This window comes from Lactuca saligna, chromosome 6 (genome assembly GCF_052625555.1).
Source record: "Lactuca saligna cultivar CGN05327 chromosome 6, ASM5262555v1, whole genome shotgun sequence".
Lineage (NCBI taxonomy): Eukaryota > Viridiplantae > Streptophyta > Magnoliopsida > Asterales > Asteraceae > Lactuca > Lactuca saligna.
Window position 1 is genome coordinate 42215060 of NC_136422.1, and position 26845 is coordinate 42241904.

At 34.3% G+C, this 26845-nt stretch overlaps 4 protein-coding genes and 1 long non-coding RNA gene across 5 annotated transcripts; 3 read left to right on the plus strand and 2 right to left on the minus strand.

The window, feature by feature from the left end:
* Window positions 1-211: 211 nt before the first annotated feature.
* LOC145003496 (uncharacterized protein At2g27730, mitochondrial-like) lies at window positions 212-1922 on the minus strand. The gene is made up of 4 exons (XM_078962626.1): window positions 1790-1922; window positions 1017-1164; window positions 799-837; window positions 212-566 (listed from the first exon to the last, which is right to left on the minus strand). The coding sequence occupies exons 2-4, from the start codon at window positions 1116-1118 to the stop codon at window positions 372-374; spliced, it is 336 nt and encodes a 111-aa protein (XP_078818752.1). The 5' UTR covers window positions 1119-1164; window positions 1790-1922; the 3' UTR covers window positions 212-371.
* A 5857-nt stretch (window positions 1923-7779) lies between these two features.
* Window positions 7780-9162, minus strand: LOC145000620 (uncharacterized). Its single transcript, XR_013661315.1, has 2 exons — window positions 8599-9162; window positions 7780-8466 (listed from the first exon to the last, which is right to left on the minus strand). It is a non-coding gene; the product is annotated as an uncharacterized LOC145000620 (long non-coding RNA).
* Window positions 7998-11827, plus strand: LOC145000618 (sec23/sec24 transport family protein). The gene is made up of 13 exons (XM_078959878.1): window positions 7998-8444; window positions 8822-8887; window positions 9017-9070; window positions 9158-9330; window positions 9427-9610; window positions 9693-9838; window positions 9983-10137; window positions 10221-10302; window positions 10390-10505; window positions 10565-10760; window positions 10823-11100; window positions 11188-11402; window positions 11492-11827. The coding sequence occupies exons 1-13, from the start codon at window positions 8117-8119 to the stop codon at window positions 11701-11703; spliced, it is 2205 nt and encodes a 734-aa protein (XP_078816004.1). The 5' UTR covers window positions 7998-8116; the 3' UTR covers window positions 11704-11827.
* A 2551-nt stretch (window positions 11828-14378) lies between these two features.
* Window positions 14379-16051, plus strand: LOC145002034 (Calcium-binding EF-hand family protein). Its single transcript, XM_078961345.1, has 5 exons — window positions 14379-14978; window positions 15217-15263; window positions 15357-15532; window positions 15624-15642; window positions 15774-16051. The coding sequence occupies exons 1-5, from the start codon at window positions 14582-14584 to the stop codon at window positions 15879-15881; spliced, it is 747 nt and encodes a 248-aa protein (XP_078817471.1). The 5' UTR covers window positions 14379-14581; the 3' UTR covers window positions 15882-16051.
* Window positions 16052-20974: 4923 nt separating this feature from the next.
* Window positions 20975-22527, plus strand: LOC145002484 (uncharacterized). The gene is made up of 4 exons (XM_078961745.1): window positions 20975-21029; window positions 21123-21653; window positions 21888-22237; window positions 22375-22527. Exons 1-4 carry the CDS (start codon window positions 20975-20977, stop codon window positions 22525-22527), a joined length of 1089 nt encoding a protein of 362 aa, XP_078817871.1.
* The last annotated feature ends 4318 nt before the right edge of the window (window positions 22528-26845 follow it).

Sequence of the window (26845 nt, forward strand, 5' to 3'; positions counted from 1 at the left end):
GTTTTCCCTATATCTAACAAGACAATAGATAACCAAACTTATACTATTGTTTTCATTATGTTGTAGTAAACTTTAAAAATGTTGATTTCTTTTTTCTTTTTAGTTGGAGTCTCAAAATGAAAAGGAAAAAAAAAAGCAACACAATTAGAGGAAATAATAAACTTGATGCCTAAAACCATAAAGTTAACAAAAACATGAACAAATTCGGCCATTCGGGTCTCAAGAGTAAGTTTTAATATGAAAACAATCATATATGGATTACAAAACAAAGCAAAAGCACCAAGATTGGTGATAAAATCATGTAAATTTTTATTGTTTTCAAGTCTTGAATGAAAAGGGGCATATAAGGAAATACCTTATTGAGTGAGTCTTCAATCATGAAGGTCTTCAGGGGTCTTTTTGTCTTTTGACAAAAGATACCATCCAAGAGCACTAAGACCAGTTACAACACCAGCTACAACTGCATAGTTCTTGTGCAGATCTGTTGATACTCCTACAACTTTTGCTGATGTGGACTCACTTGCTTTTGCATCACCTGCTACTGGTGTCTCTTCAGGTTTAGGGCCCTGAAACACAATCGTTTCACTATCAACTAAATGACTAAAATACCCTTTACAGTCCACAAACAGTATAATCTTGTGGATTCAACTCAATATCACCAATACTTTCTAATACCGCTTTTTTTCCTTTCTACACTTTCAAAGTTGCCCAAAAGAATAAATTCTGTAATTTTTCATGTGTGTGTGTGTGTGTGTGTGAGAGAGAGAGAGAGAGAGAGAGAGAGAGAGAGAGAGAGACCTTTTGTGCAAGCTTCTCCAATTTCTCTCGCTCGGTTTTCTGGAGGAGAAAAATGGAATTTAGATAAGGACCAAAAATGATATAACATATCAAAAAGATGTTAAACTTTTAGGTAGTATTTTTGTAAAACAATGAATATAAACACATATTTTTCACAAAATGCCAATGTCAGTTTATGATTTCATGAATCAAATCTCAATTAACAATTACTGAATTACCTTGATGTAGACATTCTCTGCAGCCTTCTCCTCCTCACCAAGTACTTTGCCACCACTTGAGAACCTGCGAGATACATATCTAACCATCTGTCTTGTTGCCATGGTGAGGTGTCTTTTAACTGTTATCACTTCAATTATGTGAAAGAATCTGCATATCCATCATAAGTTTTGATGATAAATGACAAATCTTTCCATGATAAATGATAAGACAAGTTCATGTCAAGGCAATAAAATGGTCGATAAGCTGTAACAGAGGCCATGATAACTCCACACTGAGTATGAGTATGTGTGGACTAAGAAGAACCACTAGAACCCTACTCATTCATATGAAAATCAAATTTATGTTTCTCTAAGTGGACATATACAACTGTTAATGCACTTACTACCTTCATACAAGACATCAACTGGCTTGTAATCATCGTTCGATTAAAATTAATTCTGAAATGAGCTCGTGTGAGAAGCTTAGTGTAAATTCGAGCAAGGAGAAATAACATACAAAGAGAATCAAGGGCGTGAATAATCACATGTGTGTATATTGACATGAACACATACGTAAGTCAATCGCAGCTCAATATGAATATAAATGTCATCTAACAAATTTGTAATCGGAATGTGGAAATTACATGTAAAAAACCTAAATGTCATCAAACAAATTTGTCAATCTACGCAACAAATCTGCTAACTTTCTAGGTAGCCACAAAAAACAAAAGATCATAAACAAGAATCTGCACAAATTTGTTGCTCGGAGAAGAAGAGGATCAGAAGACGCTTACCAGAGATAGATCCAAGCTGAGAAAGAGAGGTTTTGGGTTTATTTCAATTTGGCGACTCCTGCTTGAAAGAGAACGGACAAAAACTCATCGGATTGGGCTTTTGGCCCGAATATTTGTTTCATTGAGGATATTATGATTCGAAACCCTTTAGTCTTTTAAGATCGGATCTAAAATAGTTTGTCTATTTTCTGGACTCTTAGAGTAGTTTTTATTGTTATTTGTGTGTATTTTTCGTATAACTTCATACTTGTTCGGTGTCAGTATTTTTTGGTTTATAGGTTATGATTTTGATTTTTTCCATTATCAAATTTAGACAAGAGAGGTGTTAGTGTCCAATCGACTCTATGCCCCTTGTGCAATAACAAAGAAGAAACAAGTGATCATCTATTAATTAGATGCAGTGTGGAGACAGAGGCTAGAGTATGGGTTCTCAAATGGTGTGGTATGTCTGTCACTCCATTTGACAATGTGGTCGAATTTAGTAACTTTGCAGCTACGTGGGGGAATTGCCCTAGGAAGAGGAAGAGGATCGTCGCGGTGTTTTATGGGCTATTGTGGTCCATCTAGATGGTTATGAACAACAAGTTGTTTAAAGGATTACCAACGAATCCAGCTAGGATCATCGATGAAGTGGTGTCCATGACGTTTGCTTGGTTCAAGTATAGAACTTCCATGGTGAATTGCAGGTGGTTTGATTGGAGTATCTCACCCTTTTGCTAATCTTTATTTCTATTTTATGTTGTGTTGCACTTTTATTATACACTGTATATTGCCCTCGTTTTAACTACTTGTTATTCGTGTGGCCTTTTATTTATTTATATATATATATATATATATATATATATATATATATATATATATATATATATATATATATATTCGCCCTTTAAAAAAACAAATATATAATTATCATTAAATGATATATTAGGATTTATTAAAAACAATACGCTTGAATTTAACAAAAGAAAGAAGGCAACACGTTAAGGAAAGTGTAATTATGCACTCCAAATTTCAAACTTAAATTTTCATTTTTTATAATAAACAAAAATTCGAAAATTATTCCTAAAAATATAATAAAAATAATTTTTTGTTTAAAACATGTACAAGAATAATAAAAATAACTATTTGTTTAAAACATCTTAGATCGTGATCAAAATAAAATAAAATCAAATGAGGTCTCTACAAAACATATTCATGGATGTGCAAGGGCATAGCTAAGTGTGTAGAAGGTAGGTCTTAGGACCTACCTTTTTTTAATTACAACAAATATATATAGAAAATATGAAGGACTTATCATATTTTTACTAAAAAATCTATCTATTTTTGCTAAAAGATCTATCTATTTTTAGTTTTATTTACATAAAAAAACATATAGTTTTTTGTTCTAGATTTGCCACTGTAGATGTGATACAAAAAAACTCAAAGTTATTATCTTTCTTATCAAAACAACCTGAAACATTTAAGTTAAACAAGTAAGCATAAAGTTTAATGAGTTTATCAAAATAACACATACTCATGTGAATGATATTTAGGGGTTGTAATCGTGTTGTGTTCAGGTTTACAGTCGCAGATTGACAAGTTGGCAGATCAGAATACACCAATCCGAACACGACCCATATAATTATGTATGTCATGTGTTGATGGGTTGGGAACCTGGACACGACTCACCAACTTGTATACTTATAACACAGTTAGTGGGTCGCAGGTCGGATTGGTCATGGATCGTAGGTCATATTCGAGTTTGTAGGTTCATATGTCGGATTCCATAAATAAAGTTGATAATTAAACATGAATAAATTCCAAAAATTAAAAATGTGCAAACGTATTTGAATTTCAGTAAACTTAAACATTCAAATGAAAATGTAAAACATTCATACAAACATATCCAAACTAAAAATATTAATGCAAACATAGATAAATTCAAGTTCTAATAGCTATAATTCTTTCTTTTTCGCCCAAAAACAAAATCTTTTGTTAATTTCCCAACGTCGTTTTCTTATTTTCAATTTTTTAAGTAGAAACAGTTAGCAATGTTAAATTTGACTTTTTAAAAGATACATACTAAAAATCTACAATTGACATTAAAAATAACTCAAAACGTAAACTTGAAGTTTATTAGAATACGTAGTGTATGTTTGTCTTTGTCAACATAAATACCTATGATGTTTTGAGTTTATAAGCACTAAAGCGACAATATCTTGACCAAGGTTTTAGATAACGTAAGGCATGAGTTGGCGGTAATGTCAAGCCTGAAGCTTTTTCGAGCCTTGGCGAGTCACGGCGTGACTTAAGGCGGCAACTTTCTATATAATTAATATTTTTATATGTATTTTTAACTATTATTCATTTTTATACACATATATGAGTTAAGGTGACGTTTTTGTAAAACTTGGCGGTAAGTGTAATCCTTGGAGTCGTGGCGCGCCATGGCGGAGTCGTGGAGCGCCGTGGCGGAGCCATGGCGAGCTTTTTAGAACTTTGATCTTGATTGTCAATCCATTTTTGTGAGGTTTAGAAGGAATTTCTAATTTCATATTGTCTTGAAGTGTCGAAAATCAGAAGACATTGCATATTTTTCTTCTTACGTATTTCTTTATATATATATATATATATATATATATATATATATATATATATATATATATATATATATATATATATATATATATATATATATTGGTATGTTTAGAAGTAAAACATTTTTTTTCCGAATACAAAAGGATTGAAGCAACAATCTCTTGACTGCTAATCCAACTTTTTGAAGTGCAGAAGTTTCTTAGATTCTCTTGAAGTGTTGAAAAATTACAAGGTAACTTTTCTGACTTGTGATTATTCTTTTATCATAAGCAAATATGAGTTTTTTCTTTTTTGATAATGTAATATAACTTTCTAACTTCTTTTACAATTTTTTAGATGACAAAGTTGTTAAATATATTTTGGTTATATATTTAAGATTTTTTTTTTTTAGTAAATTACATGAATGGTCCATATGGTTTGGATAATTTGTGCGTTTTATCCCTAATTTATTTTTTTGACTTTGACTGTTCCTAATATATGTTTTTGTTGTGTCTCTGTAACATCCCAAGATTTTTCATTTATAGTCCCTGAGGATGGATGGGTGAAGCCATGAGAAGCCTAAGGGCTAAATTGCAATTTTGGGATCATGAGGAGTACGTTGGACGTACTCATGTCAGAAGGAAACCCTAATATTTAGGGTTTGAGTGCTATATAAACATCCTTATGAGCTCATAACCCTCCTTTACCTCATCCTCCATAGATTTGAGCTGTTTTCCCCAAACCCTAACCTCTTTCTTGAGTGTGTGAGCTAAAAGAGTGTGCTTTGAATAGTTGGAGAAGAAGGTTTTGCATCAAGAAGTTGGAGAAGGAGGACAAGCTTGTAGATATGAAGTTCTTTGTGCTCTAGAAGCTCCAGAAGGTAAAAAGTTCCAAACTTTGTGCTTGTATAATGTAAATATTGCCATGCTATCTTTATGGAACTATTTCTTGTCCCAAAAGTCCCAAACTAGTGAATGTTATGATTTGAACGAGATAAGTTGTCCTTTTCAGACCCTAGAAGGGGTCCTAAGTGATAAAAAAAATGATGTCCCAATAGTTGAATATGCCCCATGCATGGAGTATGAAGGTCTTAATGGGTTAAGACCATATCTTAAGACCTTTCTGGACGTCCAAAGTCTTAAAGTTCAAGAATTTATGAGTCTTAGGCACATTTGGTCGATGGATCTGAAGTTGGGGCTTAAGTGCTTAAGCTATTAAGCACTTATGAGAGTTTTGATACAGACTCGCATACCCCCCGCATACCAGAGGAGTACACCCACCGTACACCCCCAGTTGGGATTTCACGATTTGGGCTTCGGGATTGGGCCATATATGGGCCAGACGGAATTGGGCCTTGCTGGACTCTCTGGATAAGAGTATTTTGGGCAAGTTTTGTTAGTGAATCTTTAAATGAGGCCTAATTAGGGAGTTGGCTCCAATTTGGAAAATTGGGCCAATGATGGGCCTTGTATATGTGGACTTCTGGATCATGGACTTGGTATTGGGCCTTGGCCCAAATTAGAGAAAAGGCAAAATGGACTACTATTATATGTGGACTCTTCGTCAAGATTGATATTCCCATTTACTGACTTATTATTCGTTATTTTGGATAGTTCGGGATTTTTGGTGAGACAGTGATTCAGGAATGTTATTTTTCAGTTCAGATCAACATTACGAGTTGAGTTATCCTCACTATACCCAAGGATCTAAGGCACCAATGTCGGCCCTTGATTTATTATTCGGATTTGTTGTTGTTGTATGGTTTCATACAAGTTACATCTACCCTAGAAATGATACTACTGTTGGCTTATTTATGCATCAAATACACTTAAATTAGGTAGCGGAAAAAATCGAAACTATGATATACCTAAGTGTACATGTACCCTGTAGATCTATGGTGTCATACTAGTTACATATACCCTAGAAAACGAAAATACAAATGAATAATCACATACCTCTTTTGCAGCCAAAGACCTTCTTGCTTAAACTCTCGTACGTACCACCTTGTTCGGATGTAAAGGACCTAAAACAAAATCCCTCTTTTGGTTCAAACCCAATGAATACAAAATAGTAGAATAAAAATTTAACCAGTACAAACTATAATGAGAGTTCGTCCACAAAGAGGGAGAAAGAAGTGACGAAAATTCATGCCAAGAATGAGCAAGGAAGAATAAATCTCTAAGGCCCTATTTATAGTATTTGATGTCTTTTAGGGTTTTATCCTTAAGCCATGTTGGATGGGTAACCTAATAACGAAATTCCCCTTATCCTAAGGGAATGTTCGTCCAACACCCTTCTTTTCAGGGTTCTTGAATATTTACGATTAATCAACTGTTGATTAATTGATATTCAAGATTTCTATTAATTAAATTGTTAATTAATTCCTAATTTTGTTTTTCCAATTAGTTTTTTTATTAATTATTAAAATATCATGATTAATAAATCAATTCCTCCTTTATATATTCTACTTAATTTGAGTATTGAGGGCAACCCAAGAGGACCCTGCTATTATTAGAAACATCACCAATAGTTAATGACATTGAACACACTTTTCAACATTATCTCCATACGTTTTTTTTAAACCATCTCTTCTCTAAACTGAAGGATGTACAACGTAATCAGTGGACCATCAAACCACACCCGACGAAACCATCAAACGTCGAACAATACCAGAGCACAACATTAGAAACTAGACATGCCGAAAACCTATGTACACCATCGATTAGTACCTAAAGCCGTCGATCATTACTCTTAATCCACTGGAAACCTACGAAAGTCGTTGGAAACCTTTGGATGTCGTTGATCTGCACTTAAAATTCGTCAATCTACACCATCGACCATCCGGTCCATCGATCTTCACTATCAATTGTTGATATGCATCATCGCCATCGATCTGTACCATCGTCTTCAATCTGCAACATGATCACTTTTTATATCGACCGATCTGCGGAAAAATACCCCACGAACGTTACCAGACTTCTGCCTTCGTATTCACCATCGTTGTCGCATTCGTCGTCACATCCACATCCACGAACATAATCACTCTTTTTCTTCTTATATGGATTTGTGTTTGATAGATGGTTAGGATTTTTGGATTTCATTTTTTGTTTGAATGCATTTCTTGTTTGAATGGGTTGAGGTGAAGTGTTTTTTCGGTGGCAAAATTAATCATGATTTACTTCAGTAGCTGAGTTGGTGGTGATTTACTCTAGTGACAAAGCTGGTGGTGATTTACTTTGGTGACTTATATTGTGGTGGCTGTACTCTCCGGCAACAATGAAACGTAACGGGTGTAAAACTATTAAAGAATTAAGGGGATCGATGTTTTTAAATTAGATTAATTATAAATAAATAACAATGAGTTAAAAAAGAAAAATAATATAGCCAATAAATAAATAAATAATGATAAGTTTTTATTTATGGAAAAGACTAGAGACGAAAAAAAAAATGATCGAAATTAATAAAATAAATTAAAAATCACAACACATAAATTACAAATCGCATCCATCATTCATGTAATTTACTCTATTTTTTAAATATGTCAAAATCGGAAAACCGTTTCTGCCTACCCGACCCATGCTACACAGAGTAGTCAATGGAAATCTTACGTGGCACAAAATGATTTGCTGATGGTACGTGGAATGTCAAACACATGAAACTGCTAACAAGCGCCGGAGATACAGACACCCCTCCGCAATCATACGCACCCGCCATCTTCTCCGCCCCGATCGGAAAAATACAAAAAAACTCCCAAAAAGATTTTTACTAATAATGGCGGTGCGTGCGACGGTGATACGGTTTCCGTCGGACCCGGACGCGCAGGATTCGTCGGGTGTGCCGTGGGGAGTGACGGTGACGCCGTTCGCCTCCAAGGACGAGAACGGTAACTCGCCTGTGTATGGATCGGGCGGAGATTTGATCCCTAGATGCGAAAATTGTTGGGCGTACTACAACACCTACTGTGACCAAGATCAGTGGGCGTGGACTTGCTCCCTCTGTGGAACCCTAAATGGCCTCTCATCTGAAACAATTTCTCGTTACTCTCGCCCCGAATCTGCCCCCGAGAACATGTCTTCCTTCATCGACCTCGAAATGCCTCGTAATCTCCATGTTCTCTCTCTCTACAAACATTAAATACATTATTACATGTCCAATTACCTTATGCATTGTTCAATTTAGTTATGAGTTGGGGACTAGGGATTGAGAAATCCTGTTAAAAGTTTGTTGATTGAGCTTCAGTCAAGATTCCAGACCTCAAAAAGCTTGCTCGAAAATCCAATCTTATAGAAATGGAGAATTGGCATTATTGTAGGCTTTATTCAGTTTTTCTTCCTTGTCAATGCAAATGTAGCGTAATACAAAATTGGCTATTCCTTACACTGGAAATCATTTGATTTATAGGTTTTGAAGTTCCAATTCTTCTAATTGTAGATTTTGATATTCATAAGCTTATACTCATCTCTTTCTATGCTGCAGTGGAAGCTTCAGAGGAGGAGGATATGCAAGCACGGCCTGTTTATGTTGCTGCTATTGATTTGGCTTGTAAGATTCTTCTTTTTATTACTTCTTCTACAGATTATGATTGCTGAAACAATACGCATCATCTTTCTTTTCGACATGACACTTCTACTGTTCTACATGAACTTAATCAACATTCACTTACTTTTTCAGCATCAGATGAGTTCTTAGAACTTACAAAAAGTGCATTGTTAGCAGCTTTAGAAGGTTGGTATTACCATTACAATCATCCAGACTCTTAATCCATATCTTCTCCAATGAATTTTTGATTGTAAAATCTACTTCAAATTACAGCTCTTGCCCCTGGTTCACTTTTTGGGCTTGCTACATTCAGCCACAAATTGGGTCTATACGATGTACAAGGCCCTATCCCTGTGGTCAAAAATGTCTTTTTACCTGCGGACTCTGATGGAACCCTACCAATTGAGCTTGAAGATGCCATGCCATTGTTTTCATTCTTGGCTCCAGTAAGTTCAATGACATATAACCCTCACCCTCATAATCTCATATCCAATCATGCCAAGAAATGAAAAACCTTGAATACCCTTTCATCTTTTCTACAGGTGGAAACTTGTAAAGATCGTATCGCATCTGCACTCGAAACTTTAAGGCCAACATCATCATGGGATAGTACAGGTGGCGGACAAGGATTGGATAGAATCTTGCTTGGAGGAAGAGGCTTTGGTTTAGCAATGGAAACACTCATCTCATACCTTGGATCTGAACATGGCAACACTTTTGCTTTAGGTTTTTACTTTATATTGCTTTAATCCTTCTCATTTTTCATTTAATGATTTGTAGTTTCTTAATTCCAAAATTATATTTTCAGCTAGAATATTTGCTTTTTTATCTGGACCTCCTGATTATGGACCTGGTCAACTTGACACAAGAAGATATGGTGAACAATATGCTAGTAAAGGAGAGGATGCTGAGCTGGCATTACTCCCTGAACAAACACCATTTTACAAAGATTTGGTACTAATCTAACTTAATCTTATTTTACTATTATTTATTACTTTATTACAAACTTACATCACCTATATTGGTAAATAAGAGTAAAGTATGTTGCTTTTTTCCTTCAATTTACGATTTTACCCTTACGAAATTTATATTTTACAGGCTGCTGTTGCTGTTCAAGCAGGTGTATGCATAGACATACTTGCTGTCACAAATGAGTATACAGATTTAGCATCTTTAAAATTTCTTAGTATTGATAGTGGAGGCTCATTGTTTTTATACCCAAATACTGATGACTCAACACTTCCTCAAGACATGTAAGCAACAAAAAATAAGCTTTAAATAATCTTTTAAAATTTAAGGTTATTAAATTTTTTAATAATCTTTTTTCTTTTTGAAGGTATCGAATGTTAACTCGCCCATATGCATTCAATTGTATCATGCGATTAAGAACATCAACTGAATTCAAACATGGGAATTCTGTGAGTTATTATCATTATCATTATCATTATCATTTTTGTTTGGATTAATTTCAAGAAAACTATTGAATCGTTGTTATTTTCTTCCAGTATGGACATTTCTTCCCTGATCCACAATATGAAAATGTTCAACATGTTATTTGCTGCGATTCTTATGCCACATATGCATACGACTTCGACTTTGCAAATAACTACGGGTTTTCAAGGTAAAAAAAAAAAATTCATATTCCAATTTCGCAATTTCCCTAATCTTATTACCTTTCAGACACACTGCAGAGCTTCCTATGCTACAATTAGCTTTTCAATACACAGTAATCGTCCCCCCTACAGAATCAAATTCCAAATATACCCTCAAACGACGCCTCAGAATCCGAACCATGCAATTTGGTGTCGCTCATAACTTCAATGAATTATACGATAGCGTCGACCCTGAAGTCGTTCTTTCAATTCTTGTTCACAAGGTAATTTAAATCAAATAGTAAAGGTCATTTTGATTGGTGCTGACGTGGCGTTATGTTGCCAGGTCATACTGGCGTCAGCAAGTGAAGGAGTTAGAGAAGGGCGAATGCTGTTACATGATTGGCTTGTGATCCTTACAGCTCAATATAACGAAGTGATTAAAAGTGGTGTTACTGAGTATGGAAGCTCAAGTGGGTCCCTCATCGATGTTACCTTTTCTCAATGTCCACAATTACAAGCTTTGCCTCGATTGGTTTTTGCTTTGTTGAGAAACCCTCTTTTGAGGTTTCATGAAGAAGGGATTCATCCCGATTATCGCATTTATCTTCAATGCTTGTTTAGGTACGTGAAGTCAAAGTCAAATAGTCAAAATCAAATAGTCAAAATCGTCAAATACTCAAACCTAATATTTATGTAAATTTTATGTAGTGGGCTGGAAGCGAGTAGTTTACACCGAGCGATATATCCATTGCTGACGTCATACGCGACTCCCGATAAGTTAGCTTACCCACGCCACTCATTGAGCCGAGCCGCTTTGCTAACAAGTGAAAGCCCGATTTTCTTTCTTGATGCTTTCACTACTCTTATTGTTTTTTACTCCTCTACAGCTGACCCCACCTTACCTTATCCTCCACCCCACGACTGTAAGTCTGTTTTTTTTTTTTTTTTTTTTCTTTTAAAATAAATAAACATAAAAAAATTAATTTAAAAAAAAAAAAAAAAATGCTTTTAGGTTTGTTGAGGAGGGAGATAAATAAAGTGAAGCAAGAGAGAAGTGTGACGCCTAGGTTGGTGTTTATAAGAGGGGGACAAGAGGATGCGAGTGTGTTTGAGAATTATTTGATTGAAGAACAGGATGTTGATGGAAGTGGGTTTTCTAGTGTGATGGGGTTTGTTTCGTTTCTTGAAGAGATTAGTCAGAGTGTTCTTGAATATATCAAATAGATACAAAAAGAAATATGTAGATATTTGAAAATTCATTTTTGGAGGGACGTTTGTTTTGTGTAATAAGGGTATGGATTTTTTAGTCATTTTACAGAATCAGAATTATACACATGGATTGGGTTTATTTTAATATTGCAAATTTGGAAAAAGTTAAGGAAAAAGAAGGGTTTTAGAGTATTGTTTGAATTTGATTGAAGATCAGTAATTGCGTATGCTAAGTTTATGATGATTTTCTATTTTTGTACTACTTTGACAATGTCACGACTCAGGTGGATAAGGTCAGAAATGTCTTTTGACTTGGATGATGTCGATATAGGTCCCATGGTGTATCCTTATCCCTACATGACACAACCAGCTCAATAGCTGGTTGAAAGTACATGAAGTAAGTAAAATGATATGTATAAGTTCAATGATTCTCTTCTTCCTTCACAAAATCTATCCATGATATTTTTCTATATTGGTCTTTTAAAAAGAATATATATTTTTTATTTACTGATTTAATTTCCAATTGTTTTTTTGTATATAAATATTCATTTCATACCTTTAAGTTATGTGGGATATTATTATATAAATGATCTTTGAAATAATAATTGATTGTCAAATCTTGATCCTTATTTTGTTTGAAAGACATAACAATTTGTTTTATATATTATAAAAGGTTCGCAATACAAATACATATTTTGTCAACATTAATTATTCCTTACAATTTATAATTATTATTGCCGTCCAAAAATATAGATTTGTTAACAACCGTAAAATAGTATTTTTAATTACTACAATAGCAAATGCATTGTTATTAATTTAAGTAGCATTATCTATAAACATAGATATAACATATTTATTAACAGTTTAATATAACAAATTATACCACTATTTCACATAAAGATAAAAAAAAAAACTGATGAAAAGTTTAATATAAAATAAAGTTGTTAGCTTATTATATTGAATAATTAATTTTAGAGTTAATTATAAGGATTTTCCTTGTCCCCAGGTTTGTGCAATCTACATGTCTAGTCATTATTTTGTTTTTTCATTAACAGGGTACGTCAATCCAATACAAACATGGTAACGTATCATATTTACAACAATTTTTTTATTTTTATTTTTAATTAATGTAAAACTTCACATTTATACAATCCAAATTAAGAAAACCATTTGTTCCAAAGTATATTGTTTAAAAATCAGAATAATATATAAACAAGGAATCTTCATTGCAGCTGATAAATGTTTACGTCTTCACCTTTCAATGATTATCATTGGTACCTGAAAGACATTTAATCCACAACTATAAACCAAAACTTAATAAATTTCTCAAAAATATCACACACTACAATATACATATAATGAATGCACACCCGACTTGTGCACATGCCCCTTTTGCCATTGCTCAAAGCCGGGCCTGAATCCCGGGTCTAGGCTGCAGCGGCTGCCATGTCGTGGCCATCCTCTTGCCACGTTGTGGAGCCCGCCAGATATGCACATTCCATATTAACCTTGCCATGTCGCGGGCATCCATGCGCCACGTCGAAGCATAGGTTTTCTTTTAAAAAACCTCATCTTTGATTTCATTAAATCTTAGTTAATCTATTAAGGAAAAATGAGATGTTACAAATACAACACAAAATAAACGAGTTTGGATAAGACATTTCAATACGTTTATTTAAACGAGGTGGCACAACACACTATGAAAATTAAACGGGTAATGTTAGGGTTGAGAATTTCAACTCGAGTATGACTCGAAAATCAGCTGTTTATTTATATGCTAGTTTTTTGAGTTCTTAAAATAAACTAGTAAGACCCATAAGTAAAATAAACCATTTGGGTTGAGTCACTGTGTAATGTGGAAATGACTTAGCCGTTTATGTCAAAGGACTTTGTTTTCAGTTTTTTGTGTTCTCCCAAACTACAATCCCCTTAACCATTCCATCCTCCTCATGATCTTGATCTCAGACTTCCAAATTTTTACTTTTTTCATTTTGCTCTCTAAATTTACTATGAATTTAATTATTCCACCTCCCAACTAGTATTTTTTTTCCTTTCCACCTACCAAACTCCTAATGTTTCATTTTTCAACCTCACCTGACATGACACATTTTAAGGTATATCCTTAACTCGAAACTCGACATAAACTCGATATGAAAATAAAACGGATTGGGTTAAGGTCAAACTCTTTCACCCGTTCACTATTTCGACACGACATGAATCCAACATGACAAAACACATTTTCCAGATCTACGCAATCCTCACCATCAACATGTTCCAAACCATTGCTACGGGATCCATTCCAACATAGTCTCGTCGAAACACACACACACACATAGACTAAGTAATTGAAAACATCATACTCTTCTTCTCTATTCACATATTCCCCCTAAATCAAATATGATCTTGGGTCCAGTCGATGTATAGATCTAGATTGAGTATGTTTCTGCAGACAAATTGACGAAACCACATGTGTGTTTGTCTTATCTGCGGTTCCATTAGCTATTTTTGGATTTTTGGATAAACCATAATTTTTGGCTAAGAAATTGTTTTTATAAATTTCTCTAAACTTTATTATATAATCAAAAAAAATTATTTTGCATGAGAAGATTAAAAAAAAAGAATGTTTTGACTTTTGAACTTTGAATATTGGTCAAGTTGACCTTTGCAAATTAAATATAGGTTCTCCGATGATGCTCGAATTTATCTGGACCTGTAAATGGATTGCGTTAAGCAAGGCGATGTGTCGCAGAAGGATCCATAGCGAGTGCTGTTACGAGTAACTTTTCCTCACCATCCTCCCAATTTCTTCAAAAACCGCCATCAATTTCTTCAATCGATCTTATATACATACAATTTACAAACCCCAGAATCCCCAATCTAAAAATTCAGAAACATGTCCTACTCCCATTACACCACAGGCAACACCACCTCCCCTTCTGCACCGCCGGTGCCGGAAAACCAATCACAACCCGGCGTCGGTTACCCCTACCAACGTCCACCCCAATCTCAACAATCTAATTACAATTACAATTACGGGCAGCCGCAGAACCCGACTAGTGCTGGTGGGTATGGTTCGCAATATGGATACGCGCCACCGACGCCATCGTTTCCACCAGGTACTCACCCGGAAATTATCCGGAACTTTCAGATGGTAGATTCAGATCGGAGCGGGTTTATAGATGCCAAAGAATTGCAGCGGGCTTTATCTTCTGGGTACCAGCAGTTTAGCCTTCGGACTATCCGCCTGCTCATTTTCCAATTTGGGAATCCCGCTGATCCTCACCGAATTGGTTTGTATCTGTTTTTCCCTTTGATTTGATTAAATCTATCGATCGTATTTCAAATTCAAGCGTTTAGATAAACTGTTGGGAGCTGATTAGGTCAAAAATTTCCCTAATTTGTAACCAATGATTCAATGCACACGAACTCAATCTGTTTATATATTCTAATGTTCATGTTTTGGATTCGATCATTGTTTGCCTTTCTGTTCGTTCTCTCATTATGCATGTTCCGTTTCTTGTTTCTCAGGTCCCAAAGAGTTTTCCGAGTTATGGAATTGTCTTGGACAATGGCGGGTGAGTCATCAATTCCTCAATTCCATTCCCTCATTGTATATTTGCCAATTCCATTCCTTCTCCCTAATTTCTTGTTTCTTTCGTACACATTAGGCTATCTTTGAAAGATTTGATAGGGACAGAAGTGGAAAGATTGATGCATCTGAATTAAGAGATGCCCTTTACAGTCTCGGATATGCAATTCCACCAACTGTTCTTCAACTCTTGATCGAAAAATATGATGACCAAAGTGGGAGGAGACCCGATCTTTCCTTTGACAGTTTTGTCGAGTAAGGCTATTTCCGTAAATTCACCTTTTTTCCATTTTCAACATTCAAAGCTCCAACTTTTACTTATTATCTACTCATTTATCAATTTCAGGTGTGGAATGATTGTGAAGGTGAGCATCTTGTTCTTTCTTTTCCTTATTAAAATAATCAGGAATTAGGTTTCCTTTGTGGAATTAGATCAATCATCAATATCACAAAGGGCAAAATGGTCATATTTAATAAATGTTTTTCTTTTTTGCAGGGTTTGACAGAGAAGTTTAAGGAGAAGGATACACGATACACGGGTTCAGCCACTCTTTCATATGAGACGTTTATGACTATGGTGATTCCATTTCTTGCAGCTGAATAAGCAAATATGTAAAAGTAAAAAAGTTTGTGACTTTTAGGTTCATTTTGGTTTTCTTTTTTTGTGGATTTGTTTGAGTAAATCTAAGATTGTAGACCTTGAAGCAATTCATGGGTTGTTAAAAGTGTAATGTCTTTATTGCTCAAGGTTTAACAAGATTTTTTCTTGTGTTATATGTGAAAAATTGTTTATACAAAAAAAAAAAAAACCAATCTTTTGATCATGTATTTTAAAGGTCACTAAGATGTATTAATTAACTATACATCTACAAAACTCCACTAGAAAAACTATTATGAATCCCAAAATTTCATCATTTTTCTAAGTCACATTGCATCTCCTTCCTTCTCTCTAATCGTCATCACTAACCTCCACCAAATTCACCGACTCAACAACAATCTATAGATCATTATCGATGAATTGACTGAGATACCCTTATGCTATGATCTGCGAGATAGAAGCCAATTAATTGATCCCTCGTTTGCATGCTTATTCGACACCCTACTAAGATTTTTATTGTCATATCCAAATATGTTATTATTTTTCAATTTGTCCTTCCACCACATATCATGTTTGAATGCTAACATAAGACAATCAATGAAGAGCAACATGTTTTCCATTTGTTATTGATGATGATGATAGCTATGGGTTAATTATTTTTGGAGCTTTTAGTGAAATTAACATGTGTTTGACATTTGATGATTATATAGATTAGTTAATACCACCTTGGTTATTTATTGCATTAATAACGCTATGACATTTGATGGTGATTAGACTCTTTTGGTGCCTTCTTGGTTAGAAAGATAAGTTAGGCATAACTAAGGTAGGGGAAAAGGGTCGTGATTAGAGGCAAATAGTCATGGTTAGAGGCAATATATATTCCATATAACTTTTATTAATTTTTAGAATAGATACAACTTTTATTAATCCTTTAGAGACCTTCAACAACAATAACCCAAACATGATTGCTGATGAGTACAACACACAACATGTGTCGCATTGGGGACGAGAATCAAAAAGGGTAAGAAAGAAAGTCAACCCCCATGTCGACAAATTATGTCGTACTTTATATGAAAAAACAATAACCAAAATGATTCAAAATTTGCAAAGGATTCGTACAAGTACACAAATGACAAGAGGATTGGGTTATCTTCACAAAGAAAACAAGAGTGGCAATAAAATAGAAACGGTTCTTGATTTTGTCTTCTCATGGTATGAAAAAACAGATCGCGACTCCTATATCGTTGATGTTATGTATTCTATGGGTTGTGTTGTTTTTGTTTGTATTTAATATCGGTTGTGTTGGTATGTTGTTAAATTTTACTCTAAATGTTATGGATTAGTTGGTATTTGTTGTTTGAATGAAATTGTAATGTCTTTTCAGTTGGTTTGATAATGGTAGTCGTAGTTTGCATGAAATGGTTGTTGTTTATGTAATTGTAGTTTGCATGAAATGATTTGTGTTTTTATAATTGTAGTTTGCATAAAATGGTAATATACTTTTGTTGTAATTGTAGTTTTCATGAAATGGATGTTGATAATTTGCATGAAATGGTAATGTATTTTCATTGTAATTGTAGTTTACTTGATAGTGTACTTACAACGTAATTGTAGTTCGCATTAAACATCCTGATTTTTTTTTTTGAAAAATTAATACGTATAAATTTGTACAAATATTCATAAAAATTAAACAATTGCAAATACTTACAAGAAAAAAAAAAACTAAAAAAATACTTAAAAATTTGCAGAACCGGTAGGGTAATTTTAGGGAACCATAGAGACCATATACAAAATATTTGGGCACACATTTATTAGTTTGATGAGTTAGTGTGATGTGATGTGGCAAGCCATGTCAGCCAAGGAGGCCATGTGTGATACTCTAACTTCATTTGGAAGATGTTGGCCAAAACAAATTAGACATGCAAGTTTTTGAAACCACAAAGACCAAAGGTATAGAAGTTTTAATAGTTGTTGGAATCCTAAGTCGTTGATACCAAAATTTTTGGAGAACAAGCCACCTATTATTTGGCAAGTCGGTCCTTGCTAGTTTCCTAATTTAAATTGTTCAAGTTGGTTCGATTCATCTATATAAACAATCTAGCCCTGTTAGGGTAAAATATATTGAAAACACAAAGGCTTTAAGTTATTTTACTATTAATCAAAGAGCTTGTTTGATTATCTGTGTTTTCACAAGTCATATATTTAATGTTTAATTGGTATCAGAGCCAAGAACAGAGGGCTTTGAGATCAAATTACTAACCTGTTGACAAGGCGGTCAACATATTTGAAGGAGAATGTGTCACAACTCTAAATGTTAGACCTAGCATGGTATAAGCCCTAACCAAGTGCTAGTGTAAACCACACCGCAATCCTTGTTGCATGGTGACCTCTATATCCTTAGGGCTTGTTTATAGAGCTAACAAAGAGGTATAGAAAGAAACCTAAACTAAATTAAGAAGGTATAATACAACTTTGGGCAAAATATTAAGGTTTAAAACATAAATAACACATCATAGATGTGTTCACGACCAATGAGTTCTTGAAAGGAAGAGTTCACGACCTAATACAATTAAGGGAAATGTGTTTACGGATTAGAATTTATTGCAAAGTAGTGTTTTCGGATTTGGAATAAAGGCCATTAGGTGTTTACAGCCAAAACAATAAGTATAAAAGGGTTCACGGTTTGGGATTTTTAAAGCAAAGTGGTGTTTACAGTTTGTTGAATCCAAAAACACTCTTTATTGGGTCGGAAACACACAATTAGCCCACCTTAGGACCATAAACACAAAAAGGGCTTGGTACATTATGAACCGTAAACACCCCTATATATGTATTCAGCCGTGAACAAATTCATTTCTCACATTTTCCAGCCGTGAACTCTCCCATTTTCCTCTCAACTATCATTCGAAAACACCCATTTTTCTCTCAATCTTCAAGAGTTTACTCCCAGAATCTTCAAATCTTCAACCAATTCCTCAAGAACATTCAAGCCCACCTTCAAATCTTCATGTGATCTTCAAATCTTCAAGATCTAACCGTAAACTCATAAGATTCAACCGTAAACCAATTTTACCAACCAAAAATCAATTTGCAACATTTCCAAATAACTCAAATTAATTTGTAAGTATCCCTTGCATAATTAATTTATTATCTAACTCATTATTTAAATTAATATATTATTAATTTAAATACAATATCGAATATAATTATTTTAGGATAACGTTATTCGCTTCTACAACAACCCGATGATCTTCTCTACCGCTTTGTTATCCCAAACTCAAACGCACATACGAGGTGAGTTCATACCCTTACATTTTTACTGTTTTTCAATGTTTTTAAAAGCGGGGGGGGGGGGGGGGGGGGGGGGGGGGGGGAGGGGCGAATACAATTAAAACACAAGAAATATTGTGTTTCAAAATATAATTTTCCTTATTATATTTTCTTACCGTTAAAATGATTTCGAACATGAAATTGCTAAATACGTCAAACATCATTGCGATTAAACTACAAAATATCATAAGTCATAATATTTTTACATTAACGGAAACTATTTTACAAGTTCAGTTTTTAACACGGAAACAAACTTATAAGCTATAATAGGTATAGTTTATGAAACGAACGAACTATTTTACAAAGCTACATGTTATTTACAAAAAAAAAGTTTTTCTTTATTCTACACATAACTGTCGATATAGCTTTGTGAGATAACATCTTCAAGTACTTATTTAAGTGCCATCAAAAGTCCTGACCTTAATAACATGAGTCTCATGGAGGAAGAGCGTGACTAGAGCTGCTTGCAACAACTAGGCCGGCATGCCTGTGGTGACAAATGTCATGATCGATTTCGACGCCTGAAGAACGTCGTGTCAGGCCATCCGTCGTATTATGTATGGTTATGAGAACTCACAATTTGGTCTCATTAGTACGATTAGTGTATGAATGTATAAACAAACTTCACCTAGTTTTATTTAATTATAAAACTACAACAAAGGACTTTACAAACCAGTAAGATCTAAAGGTCTATTATTGTTAATTCTAGGATTGTCTTGGTTTATACGTCAGGGTTATATATAGATAATATCCGATAGGCAGTGGGATGAGTGTTTTCCGCCTTGCTTCCTGTTCCTTGTTTGGTTGTGTGCTTAGGGCAAAATCACCCAGTCAACTGTCCGTTTGATCTTGGTTATATATATAATTCATATGCACTGAGTAATCATAGGAGGAACAAATATGGGTCATAACAACACGTACCAGAATAGCATATAATTTTCTAGAACCGAATTTACAACTTTGGGGAAACATATATCAAAGCAATTTTTATTAAGTAATAAAACAACAAGTATACAAACTTAACGCACATCAACATACAAACGCTTTGGTCTTAGGTTTTAAGACTACTTTGCAAATAAATTAACTATGATATTTATACTTGAACCTTTCAGTCTTAGAACGTTTAACATTTGAACTCGTTTTATATGGAAAATATAGGATTTTCCAAGATCAACGTAATTCTTTTTCAAGTAAACAGATTACAATTTAACTTCTGAAAACAAAAAGGCGATTACTTATCGAAAACCATGATTTATAGTAGAATAGGTGCAACTAGGAATGTATTTACAAAAGATCCAACTTTTATTTACAGGTTACCTTACTTATCATTTATCACATCAAAAAATATAGGATTTTCTGGAAGAAAAACATTAACATTTTCAAAGAACAAAGAACATATTTTCCAAAACAAAATGCTTATGAACTCACCAAATTTAATGTTGACACTTTTTCAAGCCACTTGTATTCTTAGGATAACTAGTAAACAGATACCCTCTCGGGTGTTGCGAAGATGGAGCATAGTCGCTTTATGTCATATCTTCTGGTTATAGTTTTGATGTTAATCATGCAATGTTTTGAATACAATGTAAACTAGATATTATTAATATAATGGTTGTGGTTGCTTTCATTACTATTATTCAATTTTTGTGATATTGTACATGATGTCATCCGCCCCCGAACATTTCCGTCATTCCGGATTAAGGGTGTGACAGAATGAGGATGAGGAGCTGCTCCGGTGAGAATCAAGGAAGTAGGACGACTTCCATGCAATGTACGATGCTTACACCCATAAATTACACTGTGTGGGATATGAGGATGAAGGTGGTTCTCTGAATCTACAAAGCATGGGTTGTGATTGGTCCAGGAACATAGGAGAATGAAGAAAAGGATTACTTGGCAATGAGATTGCTGCATCAGGCAATCCCGGAGACTTTGATCATGCAAATCAGACATACGGAGTCCTTAAAGGCATATGGGACGCAATCAAAGCTAGATACGTGGGTGTTGATAGCGTGAAAGAGGCTAGATTACAAACCCTAATGGAAGAATTCGACCGATTGAAGATGTCTGACTCGAAATCGATTGACAGTTTTGCAGGAAAATTGTCTGGATTAGCCTCAAAACCAGTAACCCTGGGAGTAGTAATTGATGAGAATAAGCTTGTGAAGAAGTTTCTCAAATCATTATCCAAAGTGAAGTTTATTCACATAGTGGCTTCATTGGAACATATTTTAAACCTAAAAACTGTAGGCTTAGAGGATGTGGTTGGAAGGCTCAAGGCGTATGAGGAGCGAATCAAGGAGGAAGATGTCGGTAAGAATGATCAATCGAAGGTGTTGTGTGTGAAGAAGTCGTCTGGTTCTCAGGGTGGAATGAAAGGAAAAGGGGTGATGAAAGGGTTTAAGGGGGAAAGCGGGTCCAAACAAATGAATCAAACCTTACATGGTGGTAAGTCCAATTCGCCAAAGCCCAAAGCTGACCAGTCCAATTCTAATTCTAACCTAAATAAGAATAAAACCAAGAAGGATCAATCCAAAGTTATTTGTTATCGATGCGATAAACCGGGCCACTTCGCATCTCAATGACCAAACTAAATCCAAAAATTGAAAGAAAGTACTTTTACCGAAAGCGACAACAATGATGAGACCGTATTTTTACACGAGACCATGTTTTTAAATGAAGAAAAAGTGATACCATCTCGATACGACTCACAAGATAGCAATATGTGGTATTTAGATAACGAGGCGAGTAATCATATGATGGCAAAACGATCATTTTTCTCCGAACATGATGAAGGCATAATCGGGAGGGTTAAATTCGGAGACAATTTGTGTGTAAAAAATAAAGGAAAAGGTGATATACTTTTCCAAGGGAAGAGGGTTCAACAAAGGCTGATAACAGAGATTTACTACATACCAGATCTCAAGAACAACATCATTAGTCTTGGTCAGGAAACAGAATCCGGGTGTGACATCCAGATGAAAGAAAACTTCCTCATCATGCACGATGCCGATAACTGTTTACTCATGAAGGTGCAAAGAACTCCAAACCGCCTTCATAAAATAAAATTACAAGCAGGAGTACCTATTTTCCTTTATTCGAAACTAAGTGAAGATACATGACGATGGTATACGAGACTTGGACATATAAATTTCGAGTCAATGAAAAGATGTCTAAAAATGGTCTAGTCAAAGGATTACCCCAATTTGATCATGATAATCAACTATGTGAAATCTTGCTTGGTGGGAAAGCAAACAAGAAAGTCATTCTCGACTATGACGACATACAAAGCAAAATGACCATTGGAACTACTTCACGGTGATTTATGCGGTCTGATCACACCGGAAACCAAAGGTCAAAATCGGTATGTCTTCACAATAGTTGATGACTTTTCACTATTTATGTGGATTTATCTTATAAAAGAAAAGAGTGAGGCGTTTACACACTTCAAAAAATTCAAAGCTTTGGCGGATAATGAAATTGGAAAGCCTTTGAAAGTGTTTAGAAGTGATCGAGGAGGTGAGTTTACTTCTCTTAAGTTTAATTCTTTTTATGATCAAAACGGAGTTAAACGCCACCTTACCGCCCCATATTCACCGTAACAAAACATAATTGTTGAATGAAGAAACTGAAAACTTATGGACATGACATGAAGCATAATGAAGGCAATGCATGTTCCAAACTACTTATGGGGAGAAGCGGAAATCACTCTAAAATCTAATTAATCGCATTTACACACGAGTCCTTGGTGATACAACTCCATACGAAAAGTTATATAAAAGAAAACCGAATTTAGAAAATGTTCATATATTTGGGTGTCTAGCACATGCAAAAGTTGAACTGGTAAATCTCAAGAAGTTTAATGCAAGATCAAGACCACTAGTACATCTTGGTTCCGAACCGGGTATGAAAGCCTGTCAGCCATTTAACCCAAAACACAAAAAATAATCATGAGTCGAGACGTTATTATTTGATGAAACCAAATGGTGGGATTAGGTTAAAGAAGCAATAACTGACAATAAAGAATCGGACGCATTCATAGTACCATGGGACTACCCGGAAGACGAGGCGAACAACAATCAATGAAATGATGTAAACAATGATCCAATTGAACTGATTAAATCGGGTCACGAGTTTGATGACAGAACAGAAGTATAAGTAATGAACAACCAAGTCTAGTCAACAATAACGTTCAACAACGAGTTGCAAACCAAATGCCCTTGAGACCAAGAGTAACTCCAAAATGATTTCAAGATTATGAGCTTGATCTTGATAATCTCAAAGAACTTCTCCTAACAACTAATGACGAGCCGATATCGGTTGAAGGGGCGAAGAAAGAACTGGAGTGGGTCAAAGCCATGTATGCGGAAATCAATTCGATAAACAAGAATAATTCTTGGACTCTCGTGAACAAGCCTATATGGGTGAAGCCAATCGGACTCAAATGGGTGTTCAAATTGAAGAAAAATGAAAATGGAACCATAAATTAATACAAGGTAAGGTTGGTTGCTAAAGGTTACCTGCAACAACCCAATATTGATTTTCAAGAAGTATTAGCTCCAGTAGCTCGAATCGAAACTATATGTTTTCTCATAGCCATAGTCGCTACTAATGGGTGGGAGCTACATCACTTATATATTAAAATGACATTCTTGCATGAAGAATTAAAAAAAAAAAAAAAAACAGTTTACGTGTCACAACAGGAAGGCTATATAAAGACAGGAAACGAGCATAGAGTGTATCGCCTTACAAAAGCACTATATGGTCTAAGATAAGCACCTCGAGCATGGAACACGAAGCTTGATGGGATTTTGAAGAGTATGAAATTTCAAAAGTGCATGAAAGAACCATCGGTATACCGGAAAAATGAAGGAGCTAACTTGTTAATTTCATCAATTTATGTTGATGTCTTATTTGTCACAGGTACAAGTTTGAGCATGATTAAAAGATTCAAGATTGAGATGTCAAAGAATTTCGAGATGTCGGATCTTGGAAGATTAACTTACTATAAACCAAGAAGCGTATGCTCAACGCATTCTAAAAGAAGGTGGTTTACATGATTGCAATCCGACTTACATTCCAATGGAACCGGAAAATAAATTGTCGAAGGCCGAAGATAAACTCAATATGACATACACAATTGGAGTTGTTAGCCAATACATGCAAAGTCCAAGAGAATCACATGGTGCTGTAATTAAACATGTTCTAAGGTACTTACGTGGTACAATAGGATACATAATCAAGTACGAGAGAAGGGGACAAAACCAACTCATTGGTTATAATAATAGTAGTCACAAGGTTGACCCGGATGACACAAAAAGTACAACTGGTCAGGTTTTCTACTATGGGTCATCCCCGATAACATGGTGTTCGCAAAAGCAAGATACCGTTGCTTTATCATCTTGCGAGACGGAGTTCATGGCGGCCACCGCAACCGCATGTCAAGCAATATGGCTTCAAGATTTGTTAGGAGAATCATGAACAAAGCATAAGAGAATGTGATTCTAAGTGTTAATAATAAGTCGGCTATCAAACTAACGAAGAATAACGTTTTTCATGGAAGGCATAAACACATTCACATGATGTTTCAATTCATTCATAATTGCGTTGAAGACGAACAGGTTTACATGGAATACATTCCCGGTGAAGAACAAAAGACGGATATTTTTACCAAACCACTAGCTCGAACCAAGTTCAAGGAAATATGGAGCTTGATCGGGATCAAAGACATCTCTAGGAGGACTTAGATATTTAGGAGTGATTATTGGAATCCTAAGTCGTAGATACCAAAAATCTTAGAGAGTAAGCAACTTAGTATTTAACAAGTCGGTCCTTACTACTTGCTAGTTTCCTAATCTAAATTGTACAAGTCGATTGAATTTATCTACATACACAATCTAGCCGTGTTAGAGTAAGATAGATTGAAAACACAAAGGTTTTGAGCTATGTTCCTATTTCTTGTGTTTTCGGAATTCATATATTTTGTTTTCGCAATTCATATATTTAATCTTTAATAGTTGTCTTGAATGCATCTCATTTGGGAAAAACCATAGGGACCAGTAATGTAATTTTGATATTTTGTCTATTATTTGGAAAGGTGTGAGGGTAGGGGCCTGTGTGTGTGGGGGGGGGGGGGGGGGGGGGGGGGGGGGGGGGGAGTATGTCAGCTTCATTAACTGTATTTGACACATACACATGCTTACCATTCACGTTCTTTCAAACTTCAAACCTCACAATCACATGACATGATCTGATCTCCACGGGACCCGCATGCATGCTGGAATCCCATTAATTACTTGTTTTAAACATTTAATTCCTTTTAATATTTAACTATTACCTCAATTAAATTATAAAAGATTTCTTTTCTAAATCAAAGAAGAAAAAGTTACAACTGATACAATGTAATCTTAACAATAAATCTTCCTAAATACATTGGTCGTTTATTGCTAAATTAGTTGGGAGTAAATAATTGGTAGATAGAAGTTGAAAATTTAATTTTTATTTATATAGAAATATTTCGTAAAATAATTGTTAGTTTTTAAAGATATATAATTATATAAAAACAAAAAATAAACGCTACCATTGCTGCATTTTTTTTTGAGTATTTGTCTTAAAAATTAAAAACAAAAAGCTCACCGAAACTTTTCAGAAGCTCCAATGGCAAACACGTTATTTAGTTTTTCGATCATCAAGCAACGACTATTCAAGATAATTTTTTATATATAAATTCTGTTAAAAGTTCTATAGCTTTTAACGTAAAAGTATAAGCAAACAATATATGCTAATGTAAAAAGTATCAATGATAGATTATTAATTTATTATATAAAAACAAAATGTTAAATCACATAATAAAATAAGGGAAAATAGCAAACAAAAATGGATGTTAAGCAACCACGGACTATATAGTATATTCGGCATAAAATACCTTTTTTATACATCCTAGAAAAAGTACCAACGCTTTGACAGATATAAATATGGGTTCTTTCAAATATATGAATACTTCCAAACAATAATAAAATTAAATAATTTTATGGATCCTAAAAATACCATTGTCTTCTTATAGTCCATAACTAGAAAAAAAAAAAAAAAAAAAAAAAAAAAAAAAAACCCTTAAAAAACGAAATATAATTGATATAACTTTTGGGTGTTTACATAACACTTTTTAGTTATATACTATTGTTATGTATAGCTAAAAAACTATGCATAAATCACTTAAGACTATATGTCACTTTATTGTAATTTTTTTTTTTTTTTTGCTATGTAGTAAAAAATCGTAATTAAATATCTTATTTTATTTAATTAACTTTTAGAAGAAAAAATGATTGTAAATAAATGAAAGCTGTTGAAGAAGCTTGAAGCAACAAAAGATTTGTTAAAAATGGTGATTTATTAATAATTGATCATGCATTGGGTAAATATTCAATACAACTACATAATGCACTTGAAAAACCATTATGAAAATTGATTGTAATGAAGGTGAGAAGTGAAAGCAACAACATTGTATTTGTGGAGTCCATTTATTGAAAATAATATCGCTTCTGTCACAATTTATCAAACAAGTCGTACAAAACATTATTACACTTCATAATTTTACATTTAATTTGATTTATATGTCTTCGTATATTAAATAAAAAAGAAAC

Excerpts from the sequence above, each read along its gene's own strand:
- LOC145002484 (XM_078961745.1), top strand. The coding sequence starts at position 20,975 with ATGTACGATGCTTACACCCATAAATTACACTGTGTGGGATATGAGGAT. Across the intron at positions 21,654-21,887 it reads GAATCAAACCTTACATGGTG|AAAAAGTGATACCATCTCGA; the intron begins GTAAGTCCAATT and ends TTTTAAATGAAG. Across the intron at positions 22,238-22,374 it reads ATAACTGTTTACTCATGAAG|ATGTCTAAAAATGGTCTAGT; the intron begins GTGCAAAGAACT and ends GTCAATGAAAAG.
- LOC145000618 (XM_078959878.1), top strand. The coding sequence starts at position 8,117 with ATGGCGGTGCGTGCGACGGTGATACGGTTTCCGTCGGACCCGGACGCG. Across the intron at positions 9,611-9,692 it reads TGGCAACACTTTTGCTTTAG|CTAGAATATTTGCTTTTTTA; the intron begins GTTTTTACTTTA and ends TTATATTTTCAG. Across the intron at positions 10,303-10,389 it reads AATTCAAACATGGGAATTCT|TATGGACATTTCTTCCCTGA; the intron begins GTGAGTTATTAT and ends ATTTTCTTCCAG.
- LOC145003496 (XM_078962626.1), bottom strand. The coding sequence starts at position 1,118 with ATGGCAACAAGACAGATGGTTAGATATGTATCTCGCAGGTTCTCAAGT. Across the intron at positions 838-1,016 it reads CAGAGAATGTCTACATCAAG|AAAACCGAGCGAGAGAAATT; the intron begins GTAATTCAGTAA and ends TTTCTCCTCCAG. Across the intron at positions 567-798 it reads TGGAGAAGCTTGCACAAAAG|GGCCCTAAACCTGAAGAGAC; the intron begins GTCTCTCTCTCT and ends ATTGTGTTTCAG.
- LOC145002034 (XM_078961345.1), top strand. The coding sequence starts at position 14,582 with ATGTCCTACTCCCATTACACCACAGGCAACACCACCTCCCCTTCTGCA. Across the intron at positions 14,979-15,216 it reads CGCTGATCCTCACCGAATTG|GTCCCAAAGAGTTTTCCGAG; the intron begins GTTTGTATCTGT and ends CTTGTTTCTCAG. Across the intron at positions 15,264-15,356 it reads ATTGTCTTGGACAATGGCGG|GCTATCTTTGAAAGATTTGA; the intron begins GTGAGTCATCAA and ends CGTACACATTAG.